General features: G+C 39.1%; 1 protein-coding gene across 1 annotated transcript in view; it reads left to right on the top strand.

The window, feature by feature from the left end:
* The window catches only part of ipo7 (importin 7), a 21,404-nt gene extending 6,580 nt beyond the window's left edge, over window positions 1–14,824 (top strand). The window contains exons 3-25 of the mRNA XM_016483935.1: window positions 2,049–2,202; window positions 2,279–2,437; window positions 2,927–3,083; window positions 3,188–3,277; window positions 3,773–3,867; window positions 4,055–4,139; window positions 4,225–4,359; window positions 6,004–6,103; window positions 6,209–6,285; window positions 7,450–7,566; window positions 8,194–8,283; window positions 8,414–8,579; window positions 8,674–8,834; window positions 9,641–9,769; window positions 10,287–10,353; window positions 10,436–10,561; window positions 10,742–10,839; window positions 11,296–11,391; window positions 11,616–11,836; window positions 11,942–12,150; window positions 12,656–12,862; window positions 12,944–13,060; window positions 13,788–14,824. Coding sequence (XP_016339421.1) covers window positions 2,049–2,202; window positions 2,279–2,437; window positions 2,927–3,083; window positions 3,188–3,277; window positions 3,773–3,867; window positions 4,055–4,139; window positions 4,225–4,359; window positions 6,004–6,103; window positions 6,209–6,285; window positions 7,450–7,566; window positions 8,194–8,283; window positions 8,414–8,579; window positions 8,674–8,834; window positions 9,641–9,769; window positions 10,287–10,353; window positions 10,436–10,561; window positions 10,742–10,839; window positions 11,296–11,391; window positions 11,616–11,836; window positions 11,942–12,150; window positions 12,656–12,862; window positions 12,944–13,060; window positions 13,788–13,885 — 2,954 coding nt within the window. The 3' untranslated portion in view covers window positions 13,886–14,824. The remainder of the gene's footprint in view (window positions 1–2,048; window positions 2,203–2,278; window positions 2,438–2,926; window positions 3,084–3,187; window positions 3,278–3,772; window positions 3,868–4,054; window positions 4,140–4,224; window positions 4,360–6,003; window positions 6,104–6,208; window positions 6,286–7,449; window positions 7,567–8,193; window positions 8,284–8,413; window positions 8,580–8,673; window positions 8,835–9,640; window positions 9,770–10,286; window positions 10,354–10,435; window positions 10,562–10,741; window positions 10,840–11,295; window positions 11,392–11,615; window positions 11,837–11,941; window positions 12,151–12,655; window positions 12,863–12,943; window positions 13,061–13,787) is intronic.
* Window positions 14,825–16,279: the final 1,455 nt, after the last annotated feature.

Genomic DNA, 16,279 nt, shown 5'->3' with positions numbered 1-16,279 from the left:
CAGAAATCATGTTCATGGATGAGCTAATGATTTATTAATGTAGTAGAATGAAGCAGGGTGAGGCTGAAAGGCGTCGAAGCGAAACGAGGCCGCTGAACGAGCGTGACACACGGCTCGAAAGCAGCTGAGCTTTTATTATGCCACAGTTGACCGCTTCCGCTGCTTCCGGTCGTGCGTATGTGGGGGAAAAAAAGCAGCGCTGTTTTATCATACTAGATACATTTGAAAGTTCTGTTATAATGCTACTCTGTGCGGCCGTCACCGGTCTATTAAAACTCACAACATATTAAAGCGTCTTTGGTGTTTCCATATTTTATACAAAACAAAACCGGAAATTGAGGGGTTATGACGTCATTGGCAGGCAACACAATGACACTATGGACACGGTCCGTCTCACTAGTTAAAATGGCTTATTTCTCTGGATTTAAACATTCTTCGAAACATTTGGGATAATGTAAGTACACAAGTCACCAAAATATGCAACACTGTTCTAGTGGTTTTTGGATATTTTAATAAAAAAACTTACATATTGTGCCTTTAAATAATTAAATAACATTTTTTTAATTAATACAGCAGCAGTTTATTTGATGAAAAATGCTATACAGTATTTTTTTCTGTGCGTCCATCTTCAGCGTCTCTGGCCTGTGTTAACGGGCGTTTACAGACTTCATATTTTCACATGAATGACATTTGGAAAATGATACACATTGCAACGCAGTTTGTGCAAGTCCAGAACTGAGATCAGCTGCAATAAAACAATAAAAGTCTGGTTGCCAATCGCGTAAGTTCCAAAGGAAGCTCTTTCGGCCGTCATATGCACACGTGACTGACCGCTCGCTCGCACCAACAGGAGGGGGAGGGGCGTGTTACTCTCTACACTGCACTCAACCGGATTCCTACACTTTCAGTCTTTGAGGAGACATGAAAAACAGCGCATACCACAGGAACGGTATAACGTTCCTCGGTATAAATATTAGCGGTTTTGAAACCGTGAAATTTTCAAATCGCGGTATACCTTGAAACCGGTAATCGGCCCATGCCTATGTGAGACAGTGATAGGCTGCATCATGTGACTTTAAATTTACTCCAGGTGTGGTTGTGAAGTTGCTGGATTTGCTGAAAATGTCATCTGCCATTTAAAACTAAGTATTACCTGACCACTATTTGGCAGTTTGGCGTTCACATTCCCAATTGCAGTTCACACCATTGGATTCTGGATAGAGGGAGGCATGAGAAGAGTTGCTGATTCAGCAGCAGCAGGCAGGATTACTCGTTTCCGGCTTTATGAACCTGTCTGCCATCAGTCTGCTGTTTGATTGTCTCCGGTCTAACTCATCCTCCCCGTCAGCTAATGCTGGTTACATATTCAGCACTTGTGCTGGCAACTTTGTGTGCTGAAACGGTTCATGGTCTGTATTCCACATGGTTTGGCTGCCTTTGAGGACTTTTTTTTTTTTTTACAACAGGAAGAGACTGAGGCACCAGATGCTGAGTGTTTCTAAATATGTGAGCGTTTGTAGTGAGACTGAGTGAATAGAATTGAAAAAGTTGCTCTCTGGAGAGGCCTCAAGTGCACCTGCTGGGATTTTTTAACAGATGACAGCTGCATTGCATGCCTGACATAGCTCAGGCTTTCTTGACATCACATGGGTGTTCAAACAGAGCATGTTAACCTCAACCTTTCTTTGCACGAACTGGGCTAGGTTTCAAGGCCAACAAGTTTTCAAATATGTTCAGAATAGCAGGTATTCATGCCACTCATACTAAATGTATTGTACAGAAAACATTATGCTAATATTCCAGTCTTAGAGACCAATTAAACTCCTTTTTTTCTTCCAGTTTTAATTTTTCTGGATTCCATTTTGATGGTTAAATAATTTTAGTAATTTTGATTTAATCATTAAAAATATGCCAAATTCTGTGACTTTTCCTGCAAATTGCAATTTTATGACTGGATTTCCCAATTGGTCCTGCAATCCAAGCATAGCCTTTAGGACTCTAGGATCTCTAGGCCTTTAGGATCTCTGACTTCTTTTGTTGTTGTTCAGGTGTGATCTACCTGAAGAACATGGTGACACAGCACTGGAGTGAAGGAGATAATGCAAACACCGAAGGGCCTACCAGTAACATCCCAGAAGAGGACAGGCAGTTCATTCGAGACCACATAGTGGAGGCAATCATCCAATCCCCAGAGCGCCTCAGGTAACACAGCGGTACACAGAGTGGTGGGATGAAAGATCACTTTCTATTATAACTTTTTTTCTTCTCACTTTCATAGAGTGCAACTCACAACTTGCATTCACCACATGATCAAGCATGACTACCCCGCAAGATGGACTGCTATCGTGGACAAGATTGGCTTTTACCTGCAGTCTGATAACAGTGGCTGCTGGCTGGGCATCCTGCTGTGCCTCTACCAGCTGGTCAAGAATTATGAGTAAGAGAGCCGTGAAACGCTCACAGGTGGTGTTCAAACTGAGCATGATTTCTGAATGGATTTGAGAAACCAGGCTTTGGCACTGAGTGTCTGATTTGATATTTTGCTGTTACTTAAATCGGATAAGTTCAGACAGTGTATTCAGTTTCAGTTGGTTGTTATGGGAAAAGCGTAGGCATCAACATGTTGCCAAGTGACATTGTTCTAAAATGACTAAGTAGCAGTCTAAAATGGAAATCTGGAAATTGTGCCCCGCCAATACCCATCATAGCAAAGAAGACCGTTTATGATGAACGGTGAAATGAATGATGAAATCATTCTGGTTTTATTTCTGTTTTAATCGGAATGTTGACACATTGGAGCTGCACGATTGACAAATATCATAATCACAATTTCCATTGAATGATGTTACATTGTTTAAAGCAAATGCATGCCATATTTTTATATGTGGAGTCCTGATATAAGTCTGTGTGTTGTTTTTTTTGTAAGGTATAAGAAGCCTGAGGAGCGCCAGCCATTGGTTGCTGCCATGCAGATCTTTATGCCCATGTTGAAGGACCGATTCGTACAGCTTCTGCCAGACCAATCCAGTGACTCTGCCCTGGTGCAGAAACAGATCTTCAAGATCCTTTACGCTCTCTTCCAGGTGTTACCATCACTTCTGATGCCTGTACTAAAGGAGCTTGCAACTTTTCCACAATGAAGCTTTTGTGGTTTTGGTCTCATGAATTGATTGGTCTGTCTTTACAGTACAACCTCCCTCTGGAACTGATCAATCGCCAGATTCTGACCGAGTGGATGGAGATTCTGAAGACTGTCGTGGACCGAGATGTTCCTCCAGTAAGACGTTTTTTGTTTATAATGCCTATTGTGTTTGGGCTCACGTGAGAGTTTAGCATAATGGAAGGGTTGGCTTTAATGGTCTCACAGTGTCTGTCGATTGGCTGTGGGTGGACGGTGTGCGTAGCATCCATCTACGTTTAGTGCCATCTCCGGTCTGTGTCTTACAGGCTGTGAGACTGTTCTCACTCTCACACTCACAGCCACAGAGCCAATGGAGATCATAGTACTGGCACAGTGACGTCTAAACGACCATCCACCACTGGCCAGCCTCCATAGTCTCCTACAAGTTCCAGTAAACTCCACTTAAAGATCATGAATCAATGGCTATGTTCGGGAAAACATACTACTGTACTACTATTTGTAGTATGTATACTGTGAACGAAATACCTGGGTGTGGCATACTACAGTTAGGAAAGTTTCACATTTTTAATAGTATGCAGTGTTCAGTTTTGTCTCTAATCTTCTAAAGTGCTTGTTTGTGTGGCTTTGCAGGAGGCCCTTCAGGTGGATGAAGACGAGAGGCCCGAGCTGCCCTGGTGGAAGTGCAAGAAGTGGGCACTTCACATCCTCGCCCGGCTCTTCGAAAGGTGCAGTACTAACATAACATCACTTCCTCCCAGGAACACTAATGATAAAGTTTTCACAGATGACTCATGGTCCATTTGAATCCCAGCCCACACTGAGCAGTTGGAAACACTCGAGTAGTTATTTTCAGCACAAGGTCTTGTGTGTTTGAAACGGTTACTGGATTTTCATGCATGTTTTTGCCCCAAGGTATGGCAGCCCTGGCAACACAACCAAAGAGTATACAGAGTTTGCAGAGCTTTTCCTCAAGGGTTATGCCGTGGCTGCACAGCAGGTAAACAGGAGACTTCAGTAGGTTGTTCAGTGGGTTTTTGACATGTTGAGATAACTGATGACCTTTGACTGTTTGGTTCTGGTAGGTACTGTTGAAGGTGTTGTATCAGTATAAGGAAAAGCAATACGTGGCTCCCAGAGTCTTGCAGCAGACACTAAATTACATCAACCAGGGAATCGCACATGCCGTCACTTGGAAGAACCTAAAGCCACACATCCAAGTATGTAGATGTTCTTTTACATGTTTGTTTTTCGTAATGAAATTCTTAAGTAATATTAGGGACAGTATAGTAAAGTTGCAACATAATGGAAGTCTTTTCTTCCGTATTGTCATACATATTAAAAAATAAAAAAATATATATGTTTGGCAGATTGGAATGAGAGTTTGCAGCTGATCGTAAAAAGTGTGCGAGGTTTATGCAGATGAAAATATTGGTGAAGTCAGGCATACGTTGACAGTGATGTCTTTTGATTTTAAAAATTACAAGCTCAAAAAAATAAATAAATAAAAAGCATCATGCATGGATGAGCCGTTCACAATAAGATCAAAAATATGAATTTAGAAATTAGATACCATGAATTTCCATGCTGAATTTGGAAAACCAAAAAGCCAGTGTTGCCAAATTAAGTAAAATGTAGTTTTAAAAGGTCAGGTTTCTTTTTCTTCTTCTTTTTTTTTTTTTTAGGGAAACATTTTTTTGTTTTTGTTTTTTCCATAATGCATCAATATAACAATTCATGTTTACCAAAAGTTTTCTTAAAGGCATAGTTCACCCAAAATGAAAACACTGTCATTTACTCACCCTCAAGTTGCTCCAAATCTTTATATACATTTTTTTTTTCTTTTGAACACAAAACATTTTGATGAAGGTTTGTAATTAACCCTAATTACGATAACACGCGTGATCAGTCTTGGCTGGTCCCTGAAGCGTACGATCACAATATCAGATATTTCATAATATAGTGAGCATGTTTGTGAATATTTTGAATAAAACAGGAAAAACGAAATAAAAGCGATCCATGTGTTATACAGATCTATTGTGGCTGCGTTGTGTCACGTGACAAGCATGACGCGTCGCCATGGAAACAATAAGGCGATACATTTTAAAATAACGGTCGCCTAAAAAAACTCACGCTGGGGGCTCAGCTAGAATATTTTAAACTCACGTGCGAAAGGGTTAAACTGTTGATGGTAGTCATTGCCTTCCATAGTAGTTTCTTTTTTTATTTTTTTTTCCATATTATGGAAAGTCAGTGGCTACCATCTATTGTTTGGTTACCAACAAAAAGAAACTCATGAGGACCTGGTCCTCAAAACTCACAGGTTTGGAACAATTTGAAGGCGAGTAAATGATGACAGAATTTTCATTTTTGGGTGAATCGCTTTAAGACGTTTGAAACCTTCATCTCCGTAGGGACTTCTGTAAACTTCTATGAACTGGTCACTGAATCAGTATATCGGATTGATTAATTGAAACTGACAGTTGAAAAGAATTGATACATAAATCAGACTTTCCTAAAATACTGTTTTCGCAAGTGAGATTTAAATCAGAGATCCTATTTAAATAAATCTGTCAGTTCTCTCAAAGTCACAAGTTATAAATAGCCAATAGGTGCATTTTCTAACAAAAATATTGATTCTTAATGATTTAATTTATCTCCTAACCCTGGTCGGAGCTACTGAAGTACGTGAGTGTGTTGCGAGTAATAAGCCATGAGTAGCTGTGCATTTGTGATTTTACTGCAAGTGCATTCTTAAGTGAAAACTTTCTTAACCAGTGTAAAATTACTGTAAAGCACTGCCTCATGTTGTCACACAACTTATCCAAGTGCTTGTTGTACAACTTGAATGTGTCTGGTTTCAGGGAATCATTCAGGACGTGGTGTTCCCCCTCATGTGCTACACAGACAGCGATGAAGAGCTCTGGCAGGAAGACCCTTATGAATACATCCGAATGAAATTTGGTTAGAACACCACCTTATTTTTCTGAACCACTAAAAGTTTCTTTGAGTAGAAGACTAAAGCCAGATATATCTGCTCATTCTTTCTCTCGCTCTGCTTCTTCTTAGATGTTTTTGAAGACTTCATCTCCCCCACCACTGCAGCTCAGACGCTCCTCTTCACCGCTTGCAACAAAAGGAAGGAGGTGGGTGTTTGGAGGCGCCATCTGGCATGAGTCCTATGATGTGATTGTTTTTGGCTGAGTTTTGTGTATCTCTTACTGCCAACCCTCATGTATCCAATCAGCACCCCACGTCTTCTTCAACAGAACTGTTGGATGCTTCTGACGCCAGGTGGAAAGAACTTCTCCGTCATCTCAAAGTGCTGTGTCTCTTGTTCCAATTAAGCATTTTTATTTCTTTGTAGTTTGACTTGGTTTTTATTAGGGCTGCAATGAACGATTATTTTGATAAGAAATTAATCTGATGATTATTTACTCGGTTGTACAGTTAACTCGGTCTGTATGATGCGCATGAAGCCTGTGACATTTAACAGAGATTTGCTTCCTCTCAGGACAAACCTTTATGCAAAATTTAATTTCTGACAGGGTTTTCTAGCATTTACAGAATGAAAGTTGCAAAATGTAAGTTATGCGCAGGGGAAAGCAAATTTGAAGACAAGCCATGCTACACTTGAATAATTGTTTTTTTTTTTGAAGATCATACTATGATGCATTCTTATGTTTTGAATAACTTGATTCTTTTTTAGCACTTTTCCTGCAGCCGTTCACTCTGTATCCTCTGCTATATTTGTCCATAATGCACTACTGTGAAGTGACATGACTGACAGATGTTTTCACTCACAGACGTGATTAATCGTGTCAAGTTCATTGTCGGATTTTATTGATTAGTTGTTGCAGCCCTAGTTTTTATGATTGGTAGGAATTACTTGATTCCGCATTAGTTTAGGAATACTATGCTTAATTTGAAACTGTCCCACCTTTAAATTGGATATTGCATATTCGTGCACATGTTCTGTCAGAGCTTTCTCAGGTGTGTAAGTAACTTGAGAGTTTCAGTTCCAGCCTGTGTTTTGAAAGTCTCCATTGATTGGCTGTGGATGGACGGTGTGCGTAGTGTCCATCTGCGTCTAGTGCTGTCTCCATTCTGTGTCTTACAGGCTGTGAGATGGTTCTCATGCCACACTCACAGCCACAGAGCCAATGGAGTTCATAGTACTGGCCCAGTGATGTCTAAACGACCATCCACCACTGGCCAGCCTCCATAGTCTCCTACAAAACCTACACATGACAAGAATGAATTGCTTTGGTATTTTGAATCCTATGTTAACCACCTTTGTTGTATAACAGGTGCTGCAGAAGTCCATGGGCTTCTGTTATCAGATCCTCACAGACCCTGCCTGTGACCCCAGGAAAAAAGATGGCGCTCTTCATATGATTGGCTCGCTGGCTGAGATTCTTCTCAAGGTGATTTTTTTCATGAATATTAATAACAATAAAATATAATAAGAAACAATACATATTTTGTTTTAATTGTTTTTTTTAACTGTTTAAACATGTATTCTAATAAATAAGCTTATGACACCAAAATGCAAAAACTACTAGCCCAATTAATATTAAAGACAAATGAATGGTCTGTAATAAAATAAGAACAAATAAAGAAATTACAAGCAGTAAATGAAATAAATGTATAAAATATATCAAATAATTTTTTTCAGGTAGTTCTAACAGTAGTATTCAGGTGCAGAAATTGAATGATTGATTGATTAATGACGCAGATTGCAGCATATTGGGCTGCTGTCACTTTAAGACCAAATTCACTATCCAATATTATGATACACATTCAACTTCTTTCTCAGCTGTTCACTTAAGACATAACTGACTGTGTTTGAGGATACTCACCAAGACATTGTTTTTTGACATTGTTTGTACTTGTCCATTCAAGACTCAAAAGATCTTTTGCATTTGCTTGTGCTTAAATGGTCTAAAATCGCTTGAATGTTTAGATTGGCAAGACTTAAAAAGCAGCATTGGTTATTCTAGGATTGAACATTCTGAGAAGTTGTATGGATGATTTTTGTTTTCTTCAATCAGAGGAAGATCTACAAAGACCAGATGGAGTTCATGTTGCAGAATCATGTCTTCCCTCTGTTCCGCAGTGAGCTGGGTTACATGAGAGCCAGGGTGAGAGATGTGCTCATTGCAGTCATTAACTCTTATGTTATTAACCAATAGTTCAGCCTCTAGATGAAAGCAACAACTTGAGTGCTGCAAACTGTCGGCTTGTCTTAGTTCATGGTAATTCTGCCTCTAGGCCTGCTGGGTTCTTCATTACTTTTGTGAGGTCAAGTTCAAGATTGACCAGAACTTGCAGACAGCCCTTGAGCTCACCCGCCTGTGTCTGATCAACGACAACGAGATGCCTGTTAAAGTGGAGGCTGCCATCGCCCTCCAGGTCCTCATCAGCAATCAGGAGAAAGGTAAGATTTCACTAATTTATCTCCCTTTTTCTGTTTAACGCTTTCGTCTTGCATGAGCTGAATTTGAGATGACTTAGTGTGGTTTTCCCATCAGCCAAAGATTACATCACCCCCCACATTCGGCCCGTGATGCAGGCCCTCCTCCACATTGTGCGCGTGACCGAGAATGACGATCTTACCAACGTCATCCAGAAGATGATCTGCGAGTACAGTGAGGAGGTCACACCAATCGCTGTAGAGATGACCCAGCATTTGGTGAGAGCCATTGAAATATTAATTTAACCCTGTAAAGCCTGATATATGAAATAACAGCTCTAAAAAATTTATTTTTGAAATGGGAGAGTTTAGACAATCTTTAAAAAAAAAAAAAGTATTTGTATGTGTTCTTTGTTTGGTATCATATTTGATAAAGGAGAAAATATGATAAAAAGAGAATATGGAGCTCATACTTGAGGAGGAAAAAAACGGCATTTTTATTAAGACCAAACTGCATATAATAAACTGCATATAAATATCATTTGTCACCCTTTATCTCCTAATAATATGTCTTAATACATTGATATTTAAATGCTTAGTTTTATGGTCATAGCTCTGTAATTTTTATAATGGGGGCAAAGCATATAATGCAGTGCAATACAATGATTGGGAGGTAGACAAATAAACATTCCTCAAAAAATGATTTTGTCATATTTGATACATTTTAACATGGTTTTTCTGAAAATGTGATATGAATTATCAAGTAATCAAGGAAAGTTGCTTCAGTCCAGTAAGTGTTCATCTTGAAATATTACTAACAATATAAAATGTAATCTTATGTTTAATATATGAAAATCAGTAAAGATTTCACAGCAAAGCTGGATGTATTAACTATCAATCAGACGACAAGGCATGTAGTCGATTGCTAGAAAACCTGTTGTACACAATGTTTTGATATCATTTAGAGGCCTTAGAAATGTATCAAATATTATAGTGTAGGTTTCATAGGGTTACAATAATTTGCACAAAGAGCTGTGGTGAATCATCTCGGAAGTAAACTTTCGTGCTTGATTCCTCTCTCCCAGGCCTTGACCTTCAACCAGGTAATCCAGACAGGGCCTGATGAGGAAGGAGGTGATGATAAAGCGGTGACGGCCATGGGCATCCTTAACACCATTGACACACTGCTGAGTGTAGTGGAGGACCATAAAGAGGTGAGAAAATAGAAACATGGACTGCAGAAGTTCCTCCTGTCTCTCTAGCCTGTAGCACACTGCTGAATTACTTCCAGCCGCCCACAAATGCAAAACAAAATAAATAAATTTTAAAAATGTACGCCAACTTCTGACAAAGTGCCTCAATGGCTGGAGAGCAGAACTGCCTTTAAATAGCCTTGTGGAAATCTATATACATTTATATTTATATGTGCTTTATTTGCACTGTATGTGATTTCATGCTTATCCCTGTGCTATGAATTTGATCTGAATGCTTGTTTAAAAATGTATGAATGTCATTTATTTATGGAAGATATCAAACCATGTGGAATTTAGGGAGAGATGGCTCAAGCACACTTTGAAGTAGGACATTAGATATGAAATTAATGCCTTATTTACATGCTGTGTGTTAAAAGTGCTATGGTTTTTGCCTATACAGTTGAAACGCAATTGTATTACACCGATATCTGAGCAGAGATGCCACTGTGCATTAACACTGCTGATTGATTGATTTCAGATTACCCAGCAGTTAGAGGGCATCTGCCTGCAGGTGATCGGCACAGTTCTCCAGCAGCACGTCCTGGGTGAGTTTCGTACGCTAATGGACAAACCTGTTTTGTATGACCTTATATTTGTGTATTGATAGTTTTGGGTTAATTTTCCCAGAGTTCTACGAGGAGATCCTGTCCCTGGCCCACAGTCTGACGTGTCAGCAGGTGTCCCCTCAGATGTGGCAGCTGCTCCCTCTGGTCTATGAGGTCTTCCAACAAGACGGATTTGACTATTTCACAGGTAATGCAGAGGCCAGCATTTGCTTTGCATGTTCACTCGATTAACTTCCTTTTTAAATTGCAAACAATGTCAGATGATTGCGCATATTTCCTTTGGTTGAGAAAAGTGTGACTGTTGTTTACTTGAACTGAAAGATATAAAAATATTTGAGTAACACTTCCTCATGTTCCTTTATTTCAGATATGATGCCACTTCTCCATAACTACATCACAGTTGACACAGACACACTCCTGTCTGACCCCAAATACCTTGAAATAATCTACAGTATGTGCAAAAAGGTACAGCTAATTTAATGCAAACCAAAAGTGAAATCGTTTGCATTTTTTGGTAACACTTTATTTTAAGTTGTCCTTGTTACACAACAAATGTAAGTAACCCTAAGCCCAGACCCTAATCCTAACCCTAACCATATAGTAAGTACATGTAGTTAATTAATGTTACACTGTAATTACACATTTAATGAGTAATAAGGACAGCTTAAAATAAAGTGTAACCCTTTTTTTTTTTTTTTTTGCAGTGTATGTACAAAGAAAGTACTGAGTAATAAAAGGTCACTACTTAATATGGGTTAAGGTTAGGTTTAGGGTTCTCTTCAGGGTTAGTACCTTGTTACTCTAGTAAGTACATTGTACATACATTTAGAACATGACTGTAAAATAAAGTGCTGCCGTAAAGTTTCTAACTTCCTTTGACTTGAAGAAACTGAGGCAATATGACTTTGTGTACCCAATCAGATTTTGTCAGGAGACCCAGGGGAGGACCCAGAATGCCATGGGGCCAAGCTGTTGGAGGTCATCATTCTACAGTGCAAAGGTCGTGGTATTGACCAGGTGTGTTTCCTGAACTTTGTCCATGTTATATTGTGTTCACCACAGACCATATTTCAGACATTTGACCAAAAACCTATTAAAAAAAAAACACTGACTTCATGACAATGGAATTGGAAGTGTTTGAATGCTAATTAAGTTTCTGGGTTTTAACCACTGTATTATGAAAAGATAACGGCAAAAATGACATGTAATGAAAAAGTTAATCTTGGCGCTTGTTCCTGCAGGTGGTGCCCTTGTTTGTAACAACCGCTTTGGAGCGTTTGACGCGTGAAGTGAAGACCAGCGAGTTGAGGACCATGTGTCTGCAGGTGGCCATTGCTGCGCTCTATTACAGTCCTCCTCTGCTCCTCAACACACTGGAGAATCTGCGCTTCCCCAACAACACTGAGCCCATTACCAACCACTTCATCTCCCAGTGGCTCAAAGACATCGACTGCTTCCTCGGGTATACACTTCATACCATTTTCTGGGATGACATCTAAATAGCTGCTTGCTCAAACATTTCTCAGGACAAAAGTGTCACAGTCATTGCAATTGGTGTTGTTTGCAGGCTCCACGACCGAAAGATGTCCGTGTTGGGACTCTGTGCTCTAATGGATCTGGATCAGAGGCCACAGGCTGTCAATCAGGTCGCAGGTCAGCTCCTCCCCGCAGCCATCCTCCTGTTTAACGGCCTGAAGAGGGCCTACGCCTGCAGGGCTGAACATGAAAAGGAAGATGATGATGAAGACGAGGATGGAGAGGAGGAAGAGGAGAATGGTAAATGAGCTTTACCAAATCATAAGTCTTTTATCTACGTATTCAGTCTTCTGAATAAAATAAGTAGTTGCAGTAATATTTAGTCATTTAGTTATAAATGCATTTTTCAATATGGATACTGCATACCTTTTTTTATACTATGTAGAACAAATAATATGAAAAAAGAAACATTTCAAACATTAGTGAGGTCTTTTTTGTTTATTTGTCTCTTTATACAATACAGATTTTTTTGAAAGCAGCTTTATAGTAATAGTAAAATAAGTGAATGTTGAAAATCTTAAATGAAAATACAACAATTTTTATTTTTTATTAATTACATTTTTTACAATTGAGTTGGATCAAATAAAGAGTCAAGCTTGTATTTTTTCCAGTTAATTTATTACATTGAAAATGGAACATCAAAATGAGTGAATTGGTATATTTGAGTAAATTGCTCTATTTCCTGCTGTTGTTTCAAAGTAATGAACTGTAATTTTGACATGGGACTCATTGTGTATCTATGCAGCCGAGTTGGGCAGTGATGAAGACGACATAGATGATGAAGGCCAGGAATACCTTGAAATGCTAGCTAAACAAGCAGGAGAGGACGGTGACGATGAAGACTGGGAGGAGGATGACGCAGAGGAGACCGCTCTTGAGGGTTACACGACCTCAGTGGACGACGAGGACAACCTTGTTGATGAATACCAGATCTTCAAAGCCATAATCCAGAGTATGGGTTTCATCTACAGTATGAATTAAATGAGCCACTTTAAAAGGGTGTTTTACTGACAGACTGCTCTCTTTCCTCTAGATGTCCAGGGCCGTGACCCAGCATGGTACCAGTTGCTCACACAGTGTCTCGATGAGGAACAAAGAAAACAACTTCAGGATATTGCAACACTTGCAGATCAGCGACGAGCAGCACATGGTGAGGCAAAAAAAAAAAAAGCTGTGCGAGGAAATTGATTGCGCAGCACTTTATCCCACTTGATGACCAATATTTAATGTTGTATTTTTCTGGCAGATATTGGACCCAAAACCTACTTTATGCTAGTCTGTGAAAAGCCATGTACAGATTAACCCAGATACATTTGAAAAAGGTCCACGCTAGTATTTTTAAGTGTTTTGCAAAAGTTACTAGTCCACGCTGACCCGTCTTAAATCACTGCGCATGAGTAAATCATCAACATTGAGATAATACAGAGAGGCCAGACGTAAAGTTATTCTTCTGGAAAAATCATTTCAAAATCAAAAACTTTCTATGCACGGTCAAAGGACAGCAATTCCGAGTAAATATTGTCAAGGTTGTAAGTACTTAAGCATTGTTACATTATGTGTAAAATATGCGCCACAACTAAACGTGCATCATTGTTTTCAAATACCCCAGTTTTCACAGTCTACTCTAAAAATGCAAAAATTTAAAAGTTTTCAAATTTAGCAACTTGGCTTCTAGTCAATTTAGCAACAGTGACTTCTGTTTTTGCTGTACAAAAATACATTTCAGTGTGGACAAAAGGCCAACATGTAGAGGAAAAAAAAGATGTGTCCAGATTAATCGAAATGTGGTGCCTTAATATGCTGCCAAAATGTTACTTATTTCTTCAGCCTGCTGATTTTTTTCCCAATTTTTACTTATGTTTCCGATTGATTTTTAGAATCAAAGATGATTGAGAAGCATGGAGGATACAAATTTGCAGATCCGGTGGTGCCATCCAATTTCAACTTTGGTGGCAGCGCCCCTGGGATGAATTGAGTCCTCTCTTTCCCTTCCCCTTTCTAACTGTGACTGAATGTAGTGAAATGAAAACACTTGTGTTGCTCCCTGAAATAGTGGTTCCAGAACTGGTTCTTCTCTCTCACTCTTCAATCTGACTATCAAATTTAAACAGCACCAGAAGATGTGGGAAGGCAACCAAACGCAACCAATGCCTGGGAAAACAAACCAAGAACTTGAACGCTAAGCAAGTGGGGGAGAAAAAAAAAAAAAGCTTTGAACAATGTTGTCTTATGGAATCCAAAAATAAGAGGGATACCATAATGGCAGCTTCCACACACATACTACGGGGGCTAATGAATTGAAATTGAGACATAATGTTAAAATCATTGTCACTGTATGGGCCAAAGGGCCTTTTCAAGATTATACCTCTGGCAGTAGTGTGTCAACGTTTTTCTTCATCAAAAAAAAAAAAACACAAAAAAAACAAATCTCATATTGTACATAACTAGCCAAGGCACTTGATTTTTAAGTTGCCTGGTCTAACAACCAGAGGCATTTGTAAGGTGTCAACATGTATTCAAATGTAGCATATTGGATACTTGTCATAGCACTATGTGATGCCTGATCTCTGTAAATTAATGACTAGCACTTTCATATTGTTCAGGTCTCTTAGCCTTCTGTATCAGACTGCAAATTTTTTAACTCAGTTGAAAACTATTTAAGAATTGGAACATTGTTACCTGGATGGTGACTTCTCCTATAATGTTTGGTGTTCAGAGGGCTTCAATAGTAGTGTGTGGCAATCATTTGCTGCTTGTAATGATAATGTTTTAGGCTCCAAAAGAAATGCACTTGGTGTTCGATCTGGATGAAGATAATTGTTACAAGCACTGTAAGTCATTGGAGCATGATTTAAGGATGTTTCAAGCATTTGGTTGATGTATGGATGAACCATCAGTATACACAACATTAAAACCCGCTTTAAATTTGATATTTTTTGATCAATTCGCCTTTAATTTGGTAATTTGCCTTTAATGCGATTCGCCAGTCATTTGTTATTGGTGGCATTTCTTTGCTATCTGGGCTGCACTTCCCAAAGGCATCATTAGCCAACTATGGTCGCAGTTTCTGTCATTACTAACATAGTTCAATGATTCTCTGTTTCCCAAATCTGTAGTTCCAGCAAGCATTAATTTGCAAACTTGTGTGGATGGAACTACTATCTTTAATTTCATTTAAATACATACACATTTCAATCTATATTTTTTAGCGTGCGAACAATCAGGCCATGTTTGAAGAGTGAGTAAATGTGTAAGGGAACCCCGGAGTATGACTCGAGGGAAGCCGCGATGAATCAAACATTGAGTAACGAAGCAATACGAATCGGTTCAAAAACAGTGAAGTAGTCCTCAGAAGCCACGTTTGTAACAGCAGCTTCTCTGGGAAGTTACTTTTAGGAGAAAGCTGCTGACTGAACCATGAATGGCAATTACTGCGTGTTAAAGTGATTCAAAAATGAACAGCTTCATGTTTGTCTAATTTACATCTCTGTCAGGCCTGTCATTAATCTGACATTAATTGTGATTTCCAATCAAGTGGTGAGCAGAGTTTATTACTTTACCTATGTGACATCATTAACGAAAGTCCTTGTTGAACCAACATTGTTCAAACGACGGAGGTGCGACCATGTTGCTACTGTTTCGGGAAAAAGTTGTAACTAGCTAATTAGTTTCTCCAACAAAGCATCATACTATTGTAGTTAAGAAGTGAGTTACATTGTTGTATGGGAAACGCACCCCAGGATTGGCTAGTAGTTTTCTAATGTTATTGGACCCCATGTGGGTAAGAACTGAATCAATCAGAGAACATAGCTGCAAGCAGCAATAATGTGGCCAATAAAGAGTCCCTTAAAGGATTAGTTCACTTCTGAATTAAAATTTCCTCATCATTTTCTCACCCCCATGTCATCCAAGATGTTCATGTCTGTCTTTCTTCAGTCGAAAAGAAATTACGGTTTTTGAGGAAAACATTCCAGGGTTTTTCTCTATATAGTGGACTTCAGTGGGGTTCACTGGGTGGAAGGTCCAAATTGCAGCTTCAAAGTGTTCTACACGATCCTAGACGAGGAAAAAGGGTCTTATCTAGCGAAACGATCTGTCATTTTCTAAAAAAGACAAATTACAATTTATATACTTTTTAACCTCAAACGCTCATCTTGTCTAATTCTGCATTAACTCTGTGCATTCCGGTTCATGACAGTTAAGGTATATCGAAAAACTCCCCTTATTTTCTCCTCCAACTTCAAAATCGTTCTAAATCGTCCTACATCGCTGTTTGACCTTCTTTGCACGTTCACTTTGTAAACACTGGGTCGGTACTTCTGCAGCGATGTAGGACGATTTTGAAGTTGGAGGAGAAAATGAGATGGGA

This window comes from Sinocyclocheilus anshuiensis, unplaced genomic scaffold, assembly GCF_001515605.1.
Source record: "Sinocyclocheilus anshuiensis isolate Anshui unplaced genomic scaffold, SAMN03320099.WGS_v1.1 scaffold773, whole genome shotgun sequence".
Taxonomy (NCBI): domain Eukaryota; kingdom Metazoa; phylum Chordata; class Actinopteri; order Cypriniformes; family Cyprinidae; genus Sinocyclocheilus; species Sinocyclocheilus anshuiensis.
Note: the sequence above shows the minus strand (reverse complement) of the source record. Positions and strands in the feature narration are given on the sequence as shown.